We start from the raw sequence: 20,237 nt of genomic DNA, 5'->3' as shown, positions 1-20,237 counted from the left end.
GACTGGGCAGTAGCAGCCTATGGTGGTAATGTTGGAAGCTCCTTTTTAACTACCTCCTGTCTAACCCTTAGTAGCTTCTTTTAGTAGACAGCAGATTACATTAGTATTTTGATGCTTTAAGGGGAGTGGGGGGCATACAAGTAACCATACTTTTTGTATGAGTACAGTTATCATTTATAGATCATACATTTAACCATCTTTTTATTCAAGTCCATATGTATTCCCCGGGAAGGACTCCTATAGGAAAAGCTGAAAGGCAGGGAAGCATGTACTTCGAACTTTGAAATGCTGGGACTTGTCAGAGCTCTCGACTCCTTCCAAGATTTATTTATTTCGCACCTGAGTCTGGGAGACTCCAGGCTGTGCAGAAACACATTTGTAATGAATGATAGGTATTGTATGCACCAGCATCTTGAGGCGCTTGCCCTCAGGAAAACAACCATCTGTGTGTTATATTTTGTGACATGTTCACTTGTACTACTCTGCTTTGTCAGGCTGGACAGGAGAAAAGGGGTTTATTTCTGTATAATCCAATAGGGAGTGCATGACATCTTAACATACCGTAGCTTTGTTAAAATCATATGGGTGGTAGAGGCCAAGTCAAGAAATACTTTAGTCCCTATGGTTCATATATTCTTGTCCCTATGGTTCGTGTGTGTGTGTACATATATATGTATGTGTGTGTGTGTGTATATATATAATATATATATATGTTTGTAAGCTATCATTGCCTTGCTCTATGAAGTCTGGCATTGACATTTATCTAGATGTTGCTGTCACACCATCACCTATCCACCACACTTTTCAGCAGATATGGGTGCCGGTGTTCTTCCTAGCCCCTTTTAGCTGGGCGCACTATCCAGCACTTTTCAGTAACCACCAGGCTGTTTTTGGGTGGTTACTGATGAGTTGGGTCACAATACAGGGGCTGGCACCCGCCTACAATTTCTTTCCACCCAGCTTAAAATAATTTCTGAATTGAACACTAGGTGCTATTGTATCTTTGTCTATTTAGTCCTAAGCATTACTTCAGTTTGCACAGCACAGTCCTATGTAGAAGGACAAGATATTTGTCTGCTATAGTAAAGTTACACTTGTTATGTCTTGCCTCTACCCCATCCTTTGAATGGACAGTGAAATACGAAGCAAAAGACTCTCTGCTCCTCCTCTGAACATTTTCTTTGTTAGCTCATGAACACTGCATCCATAATTGCAGGATGATGATACTAAAAAACAGATACCCACACTGTTTACATTGTTTTAAAAAGCACATTTACGGATGTGTTAACAAATAAAAATCTGCAATGATTTGTATCTATGATGTCAACCCAGGATTATTTTGTAGAACCAATTTTCTTGATTTGGATTTGTATGTCCCAATAAAACCCAGAAAACTAAAAAGTGTAGACAAAAAAAAAAAAAAAAGAAACTAGCTTTCCACTGAGTGCATATTATAGAGGTCTGGAGAATTGTATCTACTGTATCTTCAAATTGGTGGTTTGGAATAGCATTCAAAGGAAAAAGAAAAAACACAGTGCCTCATCTGCACACCAGCTGTAGTAATAGTCCACTAATATGGAATCAAACAAGACTGTAAATTCTTAAACTTTCTCTTTTATTATTGGCAGAATTTACAGACAATTGGCTGGCACTCTTTAAAACTATTTTTTTAAATGCTGAAAAATGTAGGCAAGCAGCTCATTAAATTGTAGGTACCAATTAAAGTGTTACAGTAATGTATGTTTTGTGTAGATTATTTTCTCTAGGAATTGCATTTTTCTCACACCACCAGTGCTGTTCAAAGTCCCGTTCATAATTTTGAGAAGTCTCTGCTCATGTTTAATGCTAGCAAAGTTTTGGTCGTACCAGTTTTATTAGCTGCTTGTTGTCTTTACTGGCTGAAACTTAGAAATCGCAACTACACAGCATGTTTTGGCAGCTGCATTTTTCTTGCCATATACTTTATTTTACTATTAGTAGAAAAGAGAAGAGAATAACTAATTCACAATGAAAAATGAGTGGGTGAGAATACTGTGGTAAGTGGTTTCAGGATTTTTCTAAAACTGTGGAATAACAGCATCGCCTTTAAAACTAATAGCCACGTTGAACATGCTTATTCAACAGAATGATCATTGGAACTTTTCAAAAACAAGAACAAGAAGTCACTTCTTCAGTTGTAACGAATATTCTTAACTAGGTGAGATCCCTGACCACAATGGATGGTCAGGACTGAAAGGCTGCTCCAAGACCCACCTATCCTATCTCCCCGATCTTGTGTTACTTCATACATAATAATGTTTGGTCTGAAATGAGATGTTTGCCTGACTCTAAATTTGAAGCTGTGTTTTTTTAAGTTCCAGGCATTGATTTTTTATTTTTGCATTTTTACATTTTTTAATGTATTCTAACAGTTCAGCTTTCACATGCAGTCCGTGTACAATGTGCGCAGTGCTGCTAGTCTTAGCTAAAACATTCCTTTGCATCCTCAGATTTAATATATTATTTACATCATCAGAAAGAGTGAATTTTCTTTGGTTTCTGTGCATAGGAAGCTTCTGAATGTTGCCCCTGTATATAGGTGAACATATTAATTTAGTATCAACAGTCCTGCAAAAAGGTAGAGAAAATATTTTAACCGCTCTCTTGAATGGTCTTCCTCATCCTATTCGGCTTGCTCCTACTTTCTGATAATTTAAAAGAGCATTTAAAACCCATATTTTCAAACTTGCCTACCCATCTTCTTCTGTCTCATAAACCCCGACTACTTTCCTCCATTCCATATCCCCCTTCTATTGTGTGATACTTCCCCCACCTCCTGGATTGTAAGCTCTTCGGGGCAGGGACCTCTCCTCCTGTGTCACTGTCTGTGTCTGTCTGTCATTTGCAACCTCTATTTAATGTACAGGTCTGCGTAATATGTTGCCGCTATATAAATTTTGTTTATTAATAATAATAATAATAATAATAATATTAGTCTTTTACAGTAGTCCTAAAGACTGGGTCCACATTTGATGACCTCACCAGCAATGCTACCCATAATATAAAACATTCCTAATAAGTTATATTTTTTGAAATTTTCATTTAATATTTCTTATAGTCCTACCACACATCAAATATTTAGTACAGCTTCAGTTTATAAGCACTGTAAATAATTCTAAGATTAATCTATTCATTTAAATTAGGGCGCACCTATAAAGACTGCAGAGAATACATCCATCCAAAGGCCTGTGAAATCAGGGGAGACAATAAACAGCTACTTACTCATAGCAGCTATGTTTCTACATTTCATATTTTAGCGAATAATTCGCATTTCTCACACTCCTTTTTTCATACCTCTTGTTTTGTTCTCATGTATAAACCTGTGAGGAGGTATATGTACCAGTTTCAGATTACTTTTTATTAATATTGTCCAGGCCTAACTAATACTTAATAATATGAGTTTTATTTCCTTATTTATCATTATCTACTTTGTTTGATAAGAGCACTTTAGCTAGAGTGTAATGGGTCGTTGATATTTGTCAGCTGCCTGAGCTCACATATTGCACATGATGGGAGAATACCTCAGACAGTTGCCAAATGAAGAACTGTAGGACTTTTGCCCTGTTGTTGTTCCCTTAACTTTTTTCTGAAGAGCTTCTTTTCAAAATGTTAGCAGTTAGCAGTGGTAGATATAGCATGGGATGGGAATATGTCATGTTAACTTTTGTCAGCACTCGTAGTCCTCTAAACTACAACTATCGATAAAGAAATATAGATGTCCCTTTCTGCACTTCTGAAATTGCTAGATGTCTGGGTTTCTCTGGCTTCAATTCAAAATATAAAATAGCAAAAAAAAGATCAGTAAAATGTCATAATTTATCTATAAAATTGGTCATTGACATCTGCATGTTTGCTAAGCAGTAAGTATCCTTTAAATGAGACAATGTTATTTTATTGTTGCCTTTGTATTCTTGGTTTCACCAAGCTTTATGTCCAAGGAATACATAATACCTTATGTTCTCAATTTGAGATATGTCAAAAAAATACATTTGTGTTCAAGCTCAATTAAAAAATATATTGCATTTGGCTTAAAAAATGTTATCAGTAATACATATACTGTACAGAAAATAAAAACTGGATATGTCCCAGGCTCTAGCTGTTTCTCTAATTTGTAAATGCTAACCGTTGATGTTTATTTTTCTAAAATTTTGTTTCATGGTAGATTTACCGAGATTAATACTCAATGGACATGGTGAATGAAGGATCAGCTGTGGCAGTTCCCATATTTCCATAACACATAGGCCCTGATTTATTAAAGCTCTCCAAGCCAAGAGAGGATACACGTTCATCAGTGAAGCTGGGTGATCCAGCAAACCTGAAATGGATCTGGTCTAGGATTTAAAACATTTGCTGACAATTAGCTAATGACTTTAAGGAAATCCATTCCAGGTTTGCTGTATTACCCAGCTTCACTGATGAAAGTGTATTCTATCCAGCCTTGGAGAACTTTATTAAATCAGGCCCATTTAGTGAGAAGTGAGAAGATCACATGAGCAGAGGCAGCAAAAGTGAACACTGGAAAAAGAGATATTGGCAGCTGAAATATATGCATATCACAACAGTATAAAACAATAAATGCCACTAGTAAAGTTATGGTGCCACATCCAGTGTCTTAAAAAAAAAAAAGTATAAATAAATGTGATTGCAGACTTTTGGGGCACCTTTTATCAGTTTGCGTTCACAAACATATTGATACATACTATACATGTATCAACATTATTGGACATATAATGTGCATTGGGATCTGCATTTATCCCTCAACACGTTTCGCATGTGCTTCTGCAGGAAAGAAAAGCAGTAAGATGAGTTTGTGTTACTTGCAATCCTTTGCCTGCTGCTCTCAGTGTAAAAAAGTTTGCCGGTTCCCAAGTATATCTCTCTGTGTATGATGGAACAGGTGGGACTGAAATCCAGGTACCCTCCAAAGGGTATTGTTGCTTTAGTTAATCAGCCCCAAAGTGTCTTGTTAGGATTTTAAAGCCTTTTGCATCTACCTATTTTCATCAAAAATGTGTAAAGGGGCATTAATAACGTATTCAAGAATTCAGCTCTTCATATCAAAAGCAGTATACAAGTATTGCTTTTTAACTCTCAAATCATAGCATGAAAAAGTTATATCAATAAAAATAAAAAAGATTTTCATCCATACCATTATACACTATCTTCCTGTAATTTTTTTTTTCTTTTTTCTGTGTGGGTTTGATTTTGTTGGCATCAGCCATGCGTAATTGTTGCTTTACCATACAGACCAAGAAGTGTGTATAGCCACAGCTTTTTCGTTAGTTTTTGAAAGATAGTGAAAGATAATACTAATGATTATGTCTTCAATTATTATGTTAATATTTCCTGTAAATGTTTTGTTGCCTACAGGAAAAAAAACTGACAATAATTTTGATTCTTTTCTTACTTTATCTATTTAAAAAAAAAAAACTTTGCTTATAGAGAGACATTAGAGGTGTTTAGTCACTAGGTAAAATAATGTAGCAGTACCACCACTAGTAACACCACTAATAAAGGAAAATGTTTTATAAACTATTCCCCCTCCATCTGTTCTTCTAAACTTTACTCTTTTGCAGAGCAATGGCATCTTCACTATTAATATTATTACTAACTGATAACCTGGTGTTGCCCAGGTATTTATTTATTGCAATCTTATATTAAAGTTCAAAAAATGTATGTAAAAATATAAGCAAAAGGCACACTGTGCTGAGCAATACATACACACATACATACATACATACATGGATGCAAAAATACCTCTGACATATACCACAACGCTGTACAAAGATCAGCGGTGCACTCACATGAGTCTCAGTCATATGTCTAGCAGGTTTCCTTGAAATGTCTCCATGTGTTTTTGAGTGATGGTTAAACATACATACATACATACAAATATAGCTCTGACATATACCACAGCGCTGTACAAAGATGTCTGGTTGCACTCACATGAGTCTCAGTAATATGTAAAGCAAGTTTGGTTGAAATGTCTCCATGCATTTCCTAATGATCAGCGGTGCACTCACATGAGTCTGAGTCATGTCTAGCAAGTTTGATGATGCGTTTCCTAGTGATGGTGGAACATAGCAAGTTTGGTTGAAATTTCTCCATGCGTTTCTTCCAAATATAGCTCTGACATATAGCACAGCGCTGTACAAAGATGACAGGTGCACTCACATGAGTCTCAGTCATATGTATGGCAAGTTTGGTTGAAATGTCTCCATGCGTTTTCGAGTGCTGATGGAACATACATACATACTCACATCCAGTTATATATATATATATATATATATATATATATATATATATATATATATATATATAGATTATTATTATTATTATTTCTAATATTAAACAGGATTTATATAGCGCCAACATAATTTGGTTTTCTTTACATAGATTCCACAAATTTCAAAAATCATTCTATGACCCTTGCAGTAAATATGACCCTTGCTTTTTGACATAAGTGATGACAAGTAAATGCCTCCTGATTTTAAAAAACAATGCTGCACTGCACAGATGAGATTTCTGCTACCAGAAAACTGATGTTGTCTCTTCTAGTTAGGTGCCTTGGGCTGGGGTGTTTGGGCCACATGCCTATTTCTGAACCTGAGGATACCGTATACTCACATGAACTTTGTATTTGCATTCCATTGTTTGTGCTGGTGGTTTAAAGACTTTAATGCTTCTTTTTATAACAACTTAATCTCCACATTTGTTTACCCAAGAAACTGTATAGTACAAATAGCTCCATTTAAACCACAGCTTTGCTTATGTAATTTCCACTGATGCATAAAGGTTGCTGTCTTTTCCAAGCAATTATGTGAGGTAAATACATTTTCCAGAAAGGATATTCTGAGTTTTGTAATCTTGTGTTTCTTGTGCAAAGAGAATAAAAAAAAATCAGCAAAAACAAAACCAGAACATATGACTTTCTTCTTTTGTTTAAACAGATTGTCCAAACATATTTGCCAATATTAAATTCCTTTGCTATGAAATTGGCCTTCAAAGTTCAAATACTGTTCTATATATTTCCTCTATTAATCAAGTTTAAGGCGAGTTTTTTTTTGTCATTTGAACTTTTTGTAATTATGCAAGATACATACTGATTCATTAACACTTTATTATTATTACACAGTACCTGTATATCGCCATCATATTACGCAGTGCTGTACAAAGTCTATAGTCATGTCACTAGCTGTCCCTCAAAGGAGCTCACAATCTAATGTCCCTACCATAGTCATATGTTTTTTATACAGTCTAAGGTAAATATTGGGGGGTAGCCAATTAACCTAACTGCATTTTTTTTGATGTTGGAGGAAACCGGAGTACCCGGAGGAAACCCAGGCAAACACAGGGAGAACCTGCAAACTCCATGCAGATAGTGTTCTGGCCGAGATTCAAACCTGGGACCTAAACTGCTTAACATCTGAGCCACTGTGCTTTAAAAATGTTTTAAAATGTTTAAATTGCACACCTAAAATTAATGTCTCACACTCAAACTATATATAATATAAATCATATGTAATATGATTAAAGAATACAGGTAGTCCTGGGTTAAGGACATCCGACATACGGACACCTGCTAGATACGAACAGGGCTTTCCTGCTGCTTCCTAAGAAATCTTTGGCTAAACACAGCAGAGGTTTGTGGGTGATCTTAAGAGCTGAGCTCTTTTTGCAGCCTCTTGTAACTCTTTAATGACCAAGAAAAACTCTGCAGTTGTTTCTTTTTGCATATCAAAGCTTGCTCCAAAAGTAATAAATGTCTAAGTGTCATAAATAATTTTTTTTTGCTTTGTTTGTGATTAACTCATAGTGAGGATTTTTTACAGTAACTGACACCAATGCTGCCTATTAATATGTTGAGACAAACATCTGTCCTAATTGCATTTATTAAAATAATGTACCTGTTCCGACAAATTCAACTTAAGAACAAACGTACAGTCTCTATCTCGTATGTAACCCGGGGACTAACTGTACTTGATTTAAATACTTGAATTTTTCACACTTACATATCAAAATTATAACTTGAATTATAAGGTTTATTATTTAGTTTTATTGGCAGGTTAAGGATAAAACTAGATCAGTTTAATTCTGATCCCAGGTTGGGCAAACAGATGAAATACCTTGGTCTTTCCCAGACTTAACAAATGACGGTTCTAAAATAGGTTTAAATTACTGCATTGCTGTCGATAGTGAATTAACACCTACAAAAAAGGAAGTCTTGCATATTCTTTTTTTCTCAACTAGCTATGGATGTGAATATTTCTTATTTGTAAAAACAATAGATTTGAAGATCCATGGTTTTGCAATACCAAAGCTACGCAACTGAGATCCATCAGATTTTTTTATCTTTTCTTAATGCATAAACTTTTTGTTTCTTTTCTTTACTTATGCTTAGCATACTTAGCATAAACTAGTATCACAACAACACAACAACAAAACTCAGGTCTACAGATAAACACTTCTCTCTAGTACACATCAATGAGAACATCTGCATTGTCTCTATGGCATCAGAAAAGAATTATGATGCCTTCAGTAATGGACTTTATGTTTTATAGGTGGGAATGGGTCTTTTTCACTTTTTTCTCTCTCTTTTGAAAAACCTGAAACATACTTCTATGCAAACAGATTAGTACTGATATGCCAGGAGATGCATTCTTGGTGTCCTTTAATATAAAGACTAGTATTTCAGGGAAAGAATGTTTTTCTTTAGGTAATACTCATTTAGGGTTTATAAGCAACTCTAATGCTGTATTAGTACTGCTTGTAATTTTCTCCTTACTCTTTTTAGTGAATTTATCAGAAAGCCCTTTATGAAAGAATATTGCTCAGTTTACCAATTAAAAGAAAATCAATGCCATTTTTTTCACATTCAATTTTTTATGGTCATCTGTCATGGTCATAATGTGAATATTACTCTCATGTTACCTTCTTAAAAAAAACAAAGGATCCGATTGTTCTGGTTTATTTGTTCATAAAAGTGAAAGCCATTGCAGTATACATAAAATTGCTACAAATAATTAGAAAGTAGTACTGAGTAATTCCATATCATTATATGCAATTTTACAAATGCAGGACCAACATACCGTATTTTTCGGACCATTAGACGCTCCGGACTATAAGACGCACCAGGTTTTCCGCACGGGAAAACAAGAAAAAAAAAATTCATTTGATTTCCCCTGAGATCCAGTGTGCGGCACTTGTGCCCACCCATGAAGGCGGCGCCGATCGGCATTCATCAAATCAATCGGCGCTGCCTTCATGGGCGGGCACAATACAGGTAAGTAAAAAAATATGCATTCGGACCATAAGACGCACCCTGATTTTCCCCCCACTTTAGTGCGTCTTATGGTCCGAAAAATACGGTACATTATGCATGTAATGCTAGCAGATATACCTAGCAGTAAATATATACTGTTACCTAACCAACAAAAACCATTGCTGGAAGAATGATTTGCCTAATGTTCATATTGCCCCTTTTGCAATCTTTTCAATGCTTTACCTATGTACCCGTCATGCCCTTTGCTGTGCCAATGTCCTATGCTTCCACCTGATGTACTGAGATGTAGATTGTTATACCTAGCATGGCTAATAATACTACTGTATTTACATGTGATGACTGTACACCAGATTTAGCTGGACATCCTTATTACAGATGTTTTGCAAAGGATAACAGCCTATTTCTGAAAGTACCTAGTACACCAGACACTTCTAATAGGAAGCAATGCGTTTCCAGAAAGCTTGGTGTACAAGGAACATATAATTATTGCTTTCCTAATTCCATTTTGAACTTGTTTGTAAAAGTATATTTTCTCACTTTTTGAACCTATTCAGCGTCAACCAGTCTGGGACTTGGATGCCTTGTCTGCCAGAAGTGGGGGCTCACCTAACCAAAAACTCCTGAAAGAAGCTTTAACCGCAAAGGAACTGCAGAGCATGGAAAAGCATCTAGCTGGTATGTGCTGAAAACTGCTTGTTACTGTGCATTAAGAAGGAAGAAATGTTCAGCGGTTTGAGGATAAGGAAAAGCTAAATAAAACAGCCATCTGCATATTATCAAAGATGTTTTATTTCTTGTGTTAACATTCAGACTCATCATTTAAGCTGTGTTATCAGTGATCTGGGAAACAGGAACCTACAAACCTTTTAGCTGATAATGGATTGCCATTCTGTAATTCTAGTTGGCATTTCTCAGGCTTGTGACTGTAAAAAGTACTTGCCACCCATAAAGAAATATATTTGTAAAATCTGTTTCAATATTGTTTGGAAAAAGAGATGTTTTTTTGAGCATTCATTCATAAACTCAACTTTTATATTACAAGCGCAGAACTTCTAGAGTCAGTCCTCCAAAAACGTGTTGGACATTTAATGCTGGAGAGTTCATTTAGCTGTTTCTAGCTTTAGTGGCAAAAAAAATGAGTTCCATGCTTTTCTGCTTTAGCAACCACCCTCAACAGGCAATGAGAAAGCATTATTTTTGGATCAGAAATAGGTTTTATAAGGAGAGAAGATCCAGAATCTATAGCAAGAACATCTTAACATTTTGGTTCCTAGGGGTTGGAAGAATGCTCCCAGAGAACATAAGTTCATGGTACAGCACTGAAATCACAGGTTTGAATTCTGTGCAGGACAATATCTGCATGGAGTTTCTATTCTCTCGTGTTTTTTTTTTCTCAGAAAACATATAAAGTAACATATAGTAAGGCGCTGAATAGTTTTTTTGGTGCTATATTAATATGTAATATATTTATTAAAAATTAAAAAAAAAAACAGGACAAAAAACTGAACCAACTAGCTTTAGCACCATGGAACATGTATCTAGATCAGGAAAGTCAAGGCAAAGGACTTTTTGGTATACTTGACTCCAAGTTGCATAGGGCTCAGCATGAGAACAGTCAACCAACAATTTTATGAACTCGGCAATGACCTCCTCCATGTCCATACCCCACAATGACCAAAGTTGTAAATAATATAAAACTACTTCTACTTTTTCTGTAGTATGCACCTGAGGAACAAAAGCTGATCCTTCTAATTTGAGCCTAAACATACATAGCTAGATTTGCTTATGTACTGCTGTGTAAAATATCTATATAATACACATGCACAGCTCAGCATAATATTCAGGCAGGTAAGAATGAATATTGCAGACGCCTTTCCCTTTCTGCAATAATACCTCTGCATCACCCCAAAAGTCACATAGTGATAATACAACTATATTGTTCTAAATGTGTTATTATTCTCCTCTCATAACCAAGAGTTCCTGTACATCTCTAGCCTCACCCTTCTTTCTTCCTTTCTTATGTGGATCCTATGGTGTAATAAAATACTCCATTTGAAACCTAACTGTGTTTAGTTATTTGTATAAATCTTTTCAGTGTGCTGCAATTTCGTATGCTGATTTCTCAACATTTTTGTTGCCACATTTCATTTTCAAGTGAAAATATAACTATTCCATTTAATCCAAGCATTGAGGTTTCTGCACAAGTGTATATTCTGAATGATGAAAGTGTTTTTATCTATGATTTACAGCAATATTACACATTCTAATGGTGCATTGGAAGTGAATTGCTGTAACTGCACAATATTGTGTTAGTTCTGCTGAAATAATACAGCAAAATATATCAAACAGCATTTAAATACAGCGTGCCAAAATATTCACCGCTTCCTTCACGGACATTGACACCTTTTTAAAGTAAACTTGTGGCCAGGCTATTGGCTTTAAAGAATGTATAAATTCTTGAAGCCTAAGTCTACATTGTGTAAAACATTATAAATTTACATCCCTCTCCTTTGTAATAAAGCCACTCCGACTGCTACACCTACTCCCTTTCTAACACATTTCAGTCCATACTGATCCAGCACCTGCCCCCTCTGGAAAAAAATATGTCCAATCTACCACCTCCCTGAATTTGGGTGTACTTTTACAAACTTTTAATTTACTGTGTCTTGCAGCCCATTATTTTTGAATAAGCTGCCTAACTCCTGCATTTTGGGGCATGGTGAAATGGTCATAAAGATACCCACATAAGCCCAGGTCAACTTCTGAAATGTACATACCCCCAATGAAACTGTCACAAATGAAATCATTTTTTTTCTAAATAAAATATCACTAAAAGTCAAATTCTGAAATTCACTTACATACCTGCCAAATAACTTCAATCCACCAAACCTGTCCAGTTGGAGCATTTTCAGTTCCTTTCAGTTATAGACTGGGAGTGCTCAGATCGGATGTCAAACCTATTTAGAATCTTTCCAGTTCAGGAACCATAACAGGATGTTCTTTGAGGGAAATATTACAGTAAAGGTTGACCCAACTTCATGTGGTAGATCTTACACTGACTTGGTGTCCCTCATTTACCCAAAAGATTGTTTCTTTTTTACTGAGAACAACCACATAACCATTACATATCTAGTTACATAACACAGGCTCCAAGAGATTTAAATTAGTTTACACACTTTTTGATTGAATGTTATTGCCAAAACCAAAGTTATTGCTCATACAGGATATTTCCAGAAATATCTCATTAAAATAAAATTGATACAAAGTGCACCAGAGAATATTATGCCATGGAATGGAGCAAGTGTCTAGTTACTGTGATAGTATAATTGATTCTGTTTGTTTGGCAACAATGGTTTGAGGTATATTTTTAGATGTTTTGTTTGAATTATGGATTGCAGCATTTGATTCAAGTGTGTTTGTATTTAATTTTTTTTATGATTTGCTGTCTGTTGGTATTTTAGCTGCTGTTATAGAGAGCCTTTTAAGCTTCACAAGCAATATGTACTAGATTGTAAGCTCTTCGGGGCAGGGTCATCTCCTCCTGTATCACTGTCTGTCATTTGCAACCCCTATTTAATGTACAGCGCTGCGTAATATGTTGGCGCCAAATAAATCCTGTTTAATAATAATAACAATAATAAAACCATGAGAAAGTTCATATTTCACCAGGCCTTGGATGTTTGTGGCACACAATTCAAAGCCCACGGTGTTAAAAATGGCACAATAGACAAAAAGAATGGAATGGAAAAAAAGCAAAAATAGTAATCTGTTTATAATGATCATGAAATAATGTTTACTGCCTCTATAAAATTGTTTTTGTTTTTTTTTTTTATGTTTCAGATATTGAGAAAGACTTGGCGCTTATGGCAGAAGCAAGTATGTCAAGAAGTTCTGGAAACCAACATGGGGCCGGTACAAGTGATCCTCAAGGAAATTACCATATATCAAGTGTGCAGAATCCAAAGCCACAAGTGCCAAATCAAACCACCAAGAACTTACAGCTTCATCTACAGGGGAATAAATCACCTCCACAAATTAACAGTAGGACCCATGGTTCAAATCCATCAAACAGCAGGCCACAGACTCCAAATTCCCAGTCAAGTAAACTTCAGACACCTGTGACTCCAATTGGTAGGCCTGGAACACCAAATAGCATGGTGTCTCGACCACTCACCCCAAGTAATCAGGGAAGTAAAGATGGAGTTACTCCTGTACCTAGGAGTAGATCTGTAACTGTTAAAAGTCAGGTTGGATGGACAGCTAGTGCAGTGTCTGGCGTTCCATCTGCAGATAACTTAGCAATGGCCTCTCAGAGGAATAGCACCGCAGAGGTAAGAACAAGCATCCATTCAGTTTATCAAAAAATGTAATGACATATGTAATGTGATGACAGCTTCCACTACAAATGCATTAACCCTATTACTAATTTTCCCTGTATTTCTACAACTTACTCCCTAAGACCCCAACAAGAACCATTTCTCTAACTCTCCCCTTAATTATAATAATTACCCTCCTTTTAACCACACCATTAACCCTTTTACTAACCTTCCCTGTAATTCTAACTTTTGCCCTCCTTTTACCCCCAACATTAAACCCAGCATTGCACCATTACTATCCTTCCCTGTAACTCTCCTTCACTTCTTATAACCCTAGCATTACTCTCATACTAACCTTGCCTCTAATTTTAGGTCTTGCCCTCCATTTAATTCCAATGGTAATTCCCTAATTACCCTCCCCCTTATTACCCTCCCTGCAACTGATCATTCCTGCTATTCTAACCTTTACATGTCTTTTAAGCCAACATTAACCCTCCTAGCAACCCCCCCCCCCCCCCCCCTATCACCTTATGGATTTTCTGGAAGGGGATGTCTGAAAAGAACACCCCCCCCCCCCCCCCCCCCCAGCAAAATAACTATTATTCTCCCTATAAAGCTAATGCTAACCCTCTTTCCAAGCATCCCTGTAATTCTAAAGCCGCATACACATATGCAATTATAGTCGTTGGAAAGGATCTTTCACAATCCTTTCCAACGACTAAGGACTGCATGATGCTTGAATGAGTGCTGTACATACATCACTGATCTGCTCTATGCAGAGGGGAGGGGGGGGGGGGGGCGATGGAGCGGCACCCCACTGTGCGCTCTCCTCCTTCCCTTGCATTAGGATCGTTCGTCGTCCATCGTCTGTGGATCCGCCAGAACGGTCTTTGGAAAATGAACGACGAGCGCTGTACACACGCCAGGTTCTCATCTGATATCGTCCCTGAGACGATTATCGGGCGAGAACCATTGACGTGTGTACATAGCTTTACTCCTACCCTATTTATAACCCCAATATTACCCTCCTGATAACCCTCCCTGCAATTCTAACACCAGGCTTCACCCTCCCTGTAATACATACACTCACCCTGCCTTAAATTTTTTGCTAACCCACCAAACACCAACAATTCCTACACCTAAAGATCACTGAGGTGTCATCACCGAATTGTACAGATTTGTTTAATGATTAGAATAGGAAAAATCGTTTCATTGAACCATACACCCTTTTACCCAATCCCTGGAGGTGTTTCTGCCTCCTTTCACAAAAATTCAATTCAAAGTGATAACAAACATCCCTATATATTTAATAAATTGTAAGATTGAAATATTTGTGTTCTGTAGGGCTAGCTATCAATACTGGGTGCTCACACCTGAAAGAGTGAAGATAAGCATTTTACAAAGGGAAAGGGAACTTAAGGAGGACCTCAGCAGTGTGTGATGTTCTATGATTGTCCAGGATTCAGGTGACATGTGAAGCTGAATAGTCGGTGACAGTAGTGTAATAAAGGGCAGGTGCTGTGCAAATAATATATATTAATATACTTTGATTCAGTACTTCTGAAAAAGTATACAATATAGATGCTATCTCTTGAATTAGTACTGTATTGACACCCATTTGTTTTTCATGCATGGCCAAATTCTCACTATCATACATAAAAGATAATGCTGCAATTTTTCTTTTGATAGATGGTAAAAAAACACAGGCAGGTGTCTCTTGCAGTCTGTGTTCCCATCATAAAAATGTAATAACCAACCTGTCACTAAGAATAAAAGTGAGGGTAAATCCAAACCATTGAGTTTTCTCCAGAACAGGAGGGGAAATCTTCCATTCCCTTGTAAGAAGGATTTTACTAACACTCCTTGAAAAAAATTCTCATCCCACTTCCTATCGAATCCAAATTGAAAAAAAGTTTGGCTATATATACACCCTAATATTACACCTAATAGTTAAGTCTTGTGTAAATCTATGTCTTCTTACAGCATAATTTGATTTACAGATTTACATTTTTCATGTGTTTAAAAAGTTATTACAATTACAATAGCAGCAGTCATTGAAGGCACTGAAGGTGGCATGCTTGTTAGGTGCGTTCAATATGCCAGAAAACAGATACAGTAAATTTAGAAAGGGGGGATTACACGCAACATTAAAGCAGAATAAAGCTGTCCACATGAGGCCTGATCTGTAGCTAAGACAAGATGTCAGCACTGACATTACTCACTGTGCACTGACACACACAGCTTTAGGCTGAAAGTTTCCTTGTGCATCTGTACACACTGAATGATGACTATGCTGACAGTTTAATGCATCTGGATAGCCACACTTTATCTTCTGGAAAATGATTGTACTGCTAAGGTATTTTCACCCAGTCAACCTGCTTACAGCGAAATGATGCAGCAGAATTGTACAGGGTGTAATGTGTTGGGTTAGATGCATGTGAATAAATCAACAATATTATAAGCCTGCATGAATTCATTTCTGATGTGTTACAATATGAGGAAAGTGTTTTTTTCTAAATAGGTATACATTTTTTTGGTAAGAAATAGCACTTAAGCAGCACTCTGCAATATAGTAGAATGATGTCATCAGTCTCCGGCATGCAGACGGGAAGAACACTTAGACACCCTTTTCAGACATGTGGCCCCAAACGACATGGTTAGCATTCCAGGGCACTGCAGGTCAACGCATTTGCACCCCTTGCTTTGCGATTGGGGTGGAAGAGTGTTCAGTGTCAACTGCATGGCCAGAAGCACAGCCAGCCAGAACCCGTCTGCAATCCCAACACAAATGCATCTGAATGCAAATGCACAAGGTGTTTCCCAACCTCATCCAAATTTTTAAAAGGCCTACTCTCAAATTTCTCTTCATACTGGGACTGCAACACATCTGAGAACTGAAACCAGACTTGCAGTGGGAGTGGCTGTTCTTTAGTGTGATGAGTAAGGCTGCTTACACACATACAATTTTTGTTGCTAGAAACCATATTTGGTAATTGTTTCTAGCGACAAAAGAGTGACAGTTGAACAAATGAGCGAGGTTGTATACACAGCGAGTTTCTGTTCTAAAGAGAGGGGAGGAGGGAGAATGAGCATGTGGCACCCTGCTGTGCACTTCTCTGGAACCATGAACAGCGTTGGGTGACTTATGTGCCAATGTCAGATTTTCACCATTCCCGACCATTCATATCTGATGGGAATCATCTCATGTGTGAACATAGACTTAGAGTGGGATACTTAGGTGGTCCTACTTGTAACTCATTTCTAGTCAAACAAAAAGCATGAGAAAAGGCAAAGCTTACAGCTGTTGAGGAATATAACTTACGTAGCATACCCTAAGTCATGAAAAAGTATATTTCCTTATAAAACATTTTGGCTGCTAATACAGTTTCTATGTGTTTAACTGCAAATTAAGCAACTTGACTACAGCTCCTAATTAAAGGAAAAGAATAATCCCCAAATAGATTGGAACACTTCTTTGTAGTATTTCAGAGGTTTCCCCAATTTCCCACAGGACCCTTAATAAAAATATATCCAAAACAATATATGTTTACAGGGCTAGAAAAACACAATCATTATATACATTCAATGTAAATTGTGTAACTATAGGTCTCAGTGTGGTTCTTAAGGAAGTGATTTCAAGTACGTGAAAAGCATAGAATTCACTACTTGCTAAGAGTATTCCAAGTTATACATCTATGCGTGATTGTTTTTAGAATGTTATAAATCCTTCTTTTTTTTTTTACTTTAACAAATATTTGTTTTTATTAGTGGGATATTGAATTCCTTAAAAGTCCTACTTTCTATTTTTTAGTTTTGTTGTAACGATATCAGGGTGTGGCATGGTTGATTAGGGTAAGTCAAATTATTGACATTTCCTAGAGGGGGAGCTGCTGAGTCCTGTAACTCCTGAAAATCCCCCCTATTATACAGTAATTAGGAGTGGTTTGAGTTTCTATCCCAGTTAACTGAGGATTTCAGTTGTGATAAAGTCTATAAGTAGGCAGACTTAGATTAAATTAGGTGTTTTACCCAAACTACAGCATTAGGTAAAGAAAACAAGATAATGTTATCTCTTGCATATGTATGATATTGGTAATCAACATAGTTTCATTGAGCTTTTCTATTCAGAGGAAGTATGGAGGAAATCAGGAGAACTTTGTTTTTGCTTCTTTGCCGGTGACCTGTTGATGAACTACTATATTTGTAGCCCTAATATGTTTGTCCAAGCTATAGTCCTTGATCAGTACAGTCATATGGAGAAGATTATCTCCATGACCATCAATAAACACTTTGATTATTGCATTTTTCCACAGGAAACAACAAAATGCATTTTTGATAATTCTATTTGCATAAAAATGCAGATATCTTGTTAGCTATGGGTTTTATGTCTGGAAGTCATGGATCAACGCCCACACGCCTTCTAGATGAGATAAAATGAATGTAATTATTTTTTTTAAATGCTGTGCCAAGATCTCAATTATAGATTAAATGGAACACACACATACAAATAAAAAAGCTACATTTCATGATCTTTTGTAAAAAATATTCCTAGTGTAAAGTCCTGTACTGCACCTCACTATTGCACTATATGTGGTCCATGAAGGAAGCGTGATGATGATTTTCTAATGTTTCTGTGAGTTTTATGATATGGTTTTAACTGTATCTAGCATTCCCTTTACAAATAATAATATGAGTTCTATTTATAAAACATTAAATCCGACATTCCCTCAAACATTCCCCGGTAGGAATTAATAACCGCCTTTGAAATATATTGACCTGGAAGAATCCCACATGAGAATGATGTCCGATTCCCTGTTTTATAAATGATGATGTGTTGGCAAAAAAATGATTTACTATTTACAATGGTATCCCATAAAACCTCAATAGAGCTGATAAGAGCAGCCGTGTTGCTTTATAATAGCATTGATTTAACACACCACCCACTAGATAGATAAGTAAAACCTTTCTTTAACTTGCTGCACAGGATCACTTTAAAGTAAAGTGAGGCTTTAGGTGTTTTTCTGCACGTTGCATGGTTCAGCATCCACTTCATCAGGAAAAAAAGTTAATTTAAAACTTTGTCTTTCCTCATATGTAGCAGCATTTTAATATAGAATAATCTACACTTAGTTTTGTTTTATTCCCTTGCAAAGTCCCACAATCACCTGTTGATTCTGCCAGTGGATTCCACTTAATGCAGCTTTCTGTAATTGTTTGATAATTATTGATCACTGCTCATAAATCCATAGAAGTTTCCACATGTGCTTCTTTGCACTACAAAGGAATAAAAAGAAAGGTTGCAGGAGTCATGTCAATCAGCAAGTGGCCACACCAAGGACTACCCACTGCTTTCTGAATTGGCAGCACTGGCTCTTTTACTCTTGTTGAAGCATCTAAAAGGAGGAGCATATGGGACAAAAATGGAGAGGAATTTGGCTTAGTTGGGGGAGGTATAGAAAGTTTTTGTTTTCTTTAAGAGGCTTGCTCAATATAAAATCATCTGAGTAGCGTGTATGATGATAGTAGACAACCTACTACATCCATTGTGTAAAATATGGTGTTTTTCTGTATAACTTAAATTTGTTGATCTGACGTAAAGACTAAATAGTGGAGCAGTCAAAGACCTCTTTGGTGGCACCTTGTTCTTGGAAGCAGAAAATGTAAGTAAAAATAATCAACTTACCAGTTTTCTCTGCACATGATATCACCACCTGCTGCAGAGATGTTTTTGCCTAAAATGGTTGTCATAGGTAATGGAAAGGTATCTGCTTTTTTACTCAGATTTAGGAGAATTCAAACCCACTGTTGCTTGCTACCAGGTTGCACATTCATTAATTAGGTAGGGTAGGGACTGAGCTGCCGTAGGATGTCTAATTACAAGTTGGCAAAGAGGCAATAGCTATTTCTAAATATTTTTGGCAGCAGCATCAAATATTCATTTGTATAAAAAAAGATGCAACTTTAAATAAATGTTTCTGCCCTATTTGCTAGGAGGAATCTTATGAACAGTTGCAGGGATCTCGCCAGCCCTGGATCCTTCCAAGTGATACAGAGAGCGAAGGTGTGGATATAGAGAAAGAAAAACGTAAGTCTCCTCCTTTGCTATGAGAACTGTATTTTAATGTGTTTATTACATTTTGGAACCATGTAGTTGGATCCATTATTCTCATACACCAATTTAATTATTTCCAAAACTTACGTAAGCCAGTAAATATCAGATAAAGTTATATGATTTGTTAAATACAGCTTCCAAATAACAGCAGGGAACATTAGCTCTGCCAAATCTCTGTGCAATAAATTAAAACGTACAGCTTATGCTTAGCTGTATGTAGACATCAATCTAGCCTAACACATCTGAAGAATAATGTACTTTTCTTAACGCTCTACCCTTGGTGTCATGTAATATTATTTTAGTGAAATCTAATGTAGAATGTGCTACCGTGTTTCCCCGATGATAAGGCAGGGCCATCAAATAAGACAGCCCCCCCTTTTTAGGGAAAAATGAAAAATAAGCCCCCCCTCGCAAATAAGCCACCCACCGATTACTTACCAGAATCGGGTGGTACGGTGGGTGACTCCGTGTGTGGTTCCTCCGTGTG

At 36.6% G+C, this 20,237-nt stretch overlaps 1 protein-coding gene across 1 annotated transcript in view; it reads left to right on the top strand.

Annotated features, from left to right (window-relative positions):
* C5H8orf34 (chromosome 5 C8orf34 homolog) overlaps positions 1 to 20,237 on the top strand; it is a 126,575-nt gene that overhangs the window by 89,994 nt on the left and 16,344 nt on the right. Inside the window, exons 11-13 of the mRNA XM_072411079.1 lie at positions 9,877 to 9,997; positions 13,163 to 13,653; positions 19,630 to 19,723. Coding sequence (XP_072267180.1) covers positions 9,877 to 9,997; positions 13,163 to 13,653; positions 19,630 to 19,723 — 706 coding nt within the window. The remainder of the gene's footprint in view (positions 1 to 9,876; positions 9,998 to 13,162; positions 13,654 to 19,629; positions 19,724 to 20,237) is intronic.

This window comes from Pyxicephalus adspersus, chromosome 5 (assembly GCF_032062135.1).
Source record: "Pyxicephalus adspersus chromosome 5, UCB_Pads_2.0, whole genome shotgun sequence".
NCBI classification, from domain to species: Eukaryota; Metazoa; Chordata; class Amphibia; order Anura; family Pyxicephalidae; genus Pyxicephalus; species Pyxicephalus adspersus.
Note: the sequence above shows the minus strand (reverse complement) of the source record. Positions and strands in the feature narration are given on the sequence as shown.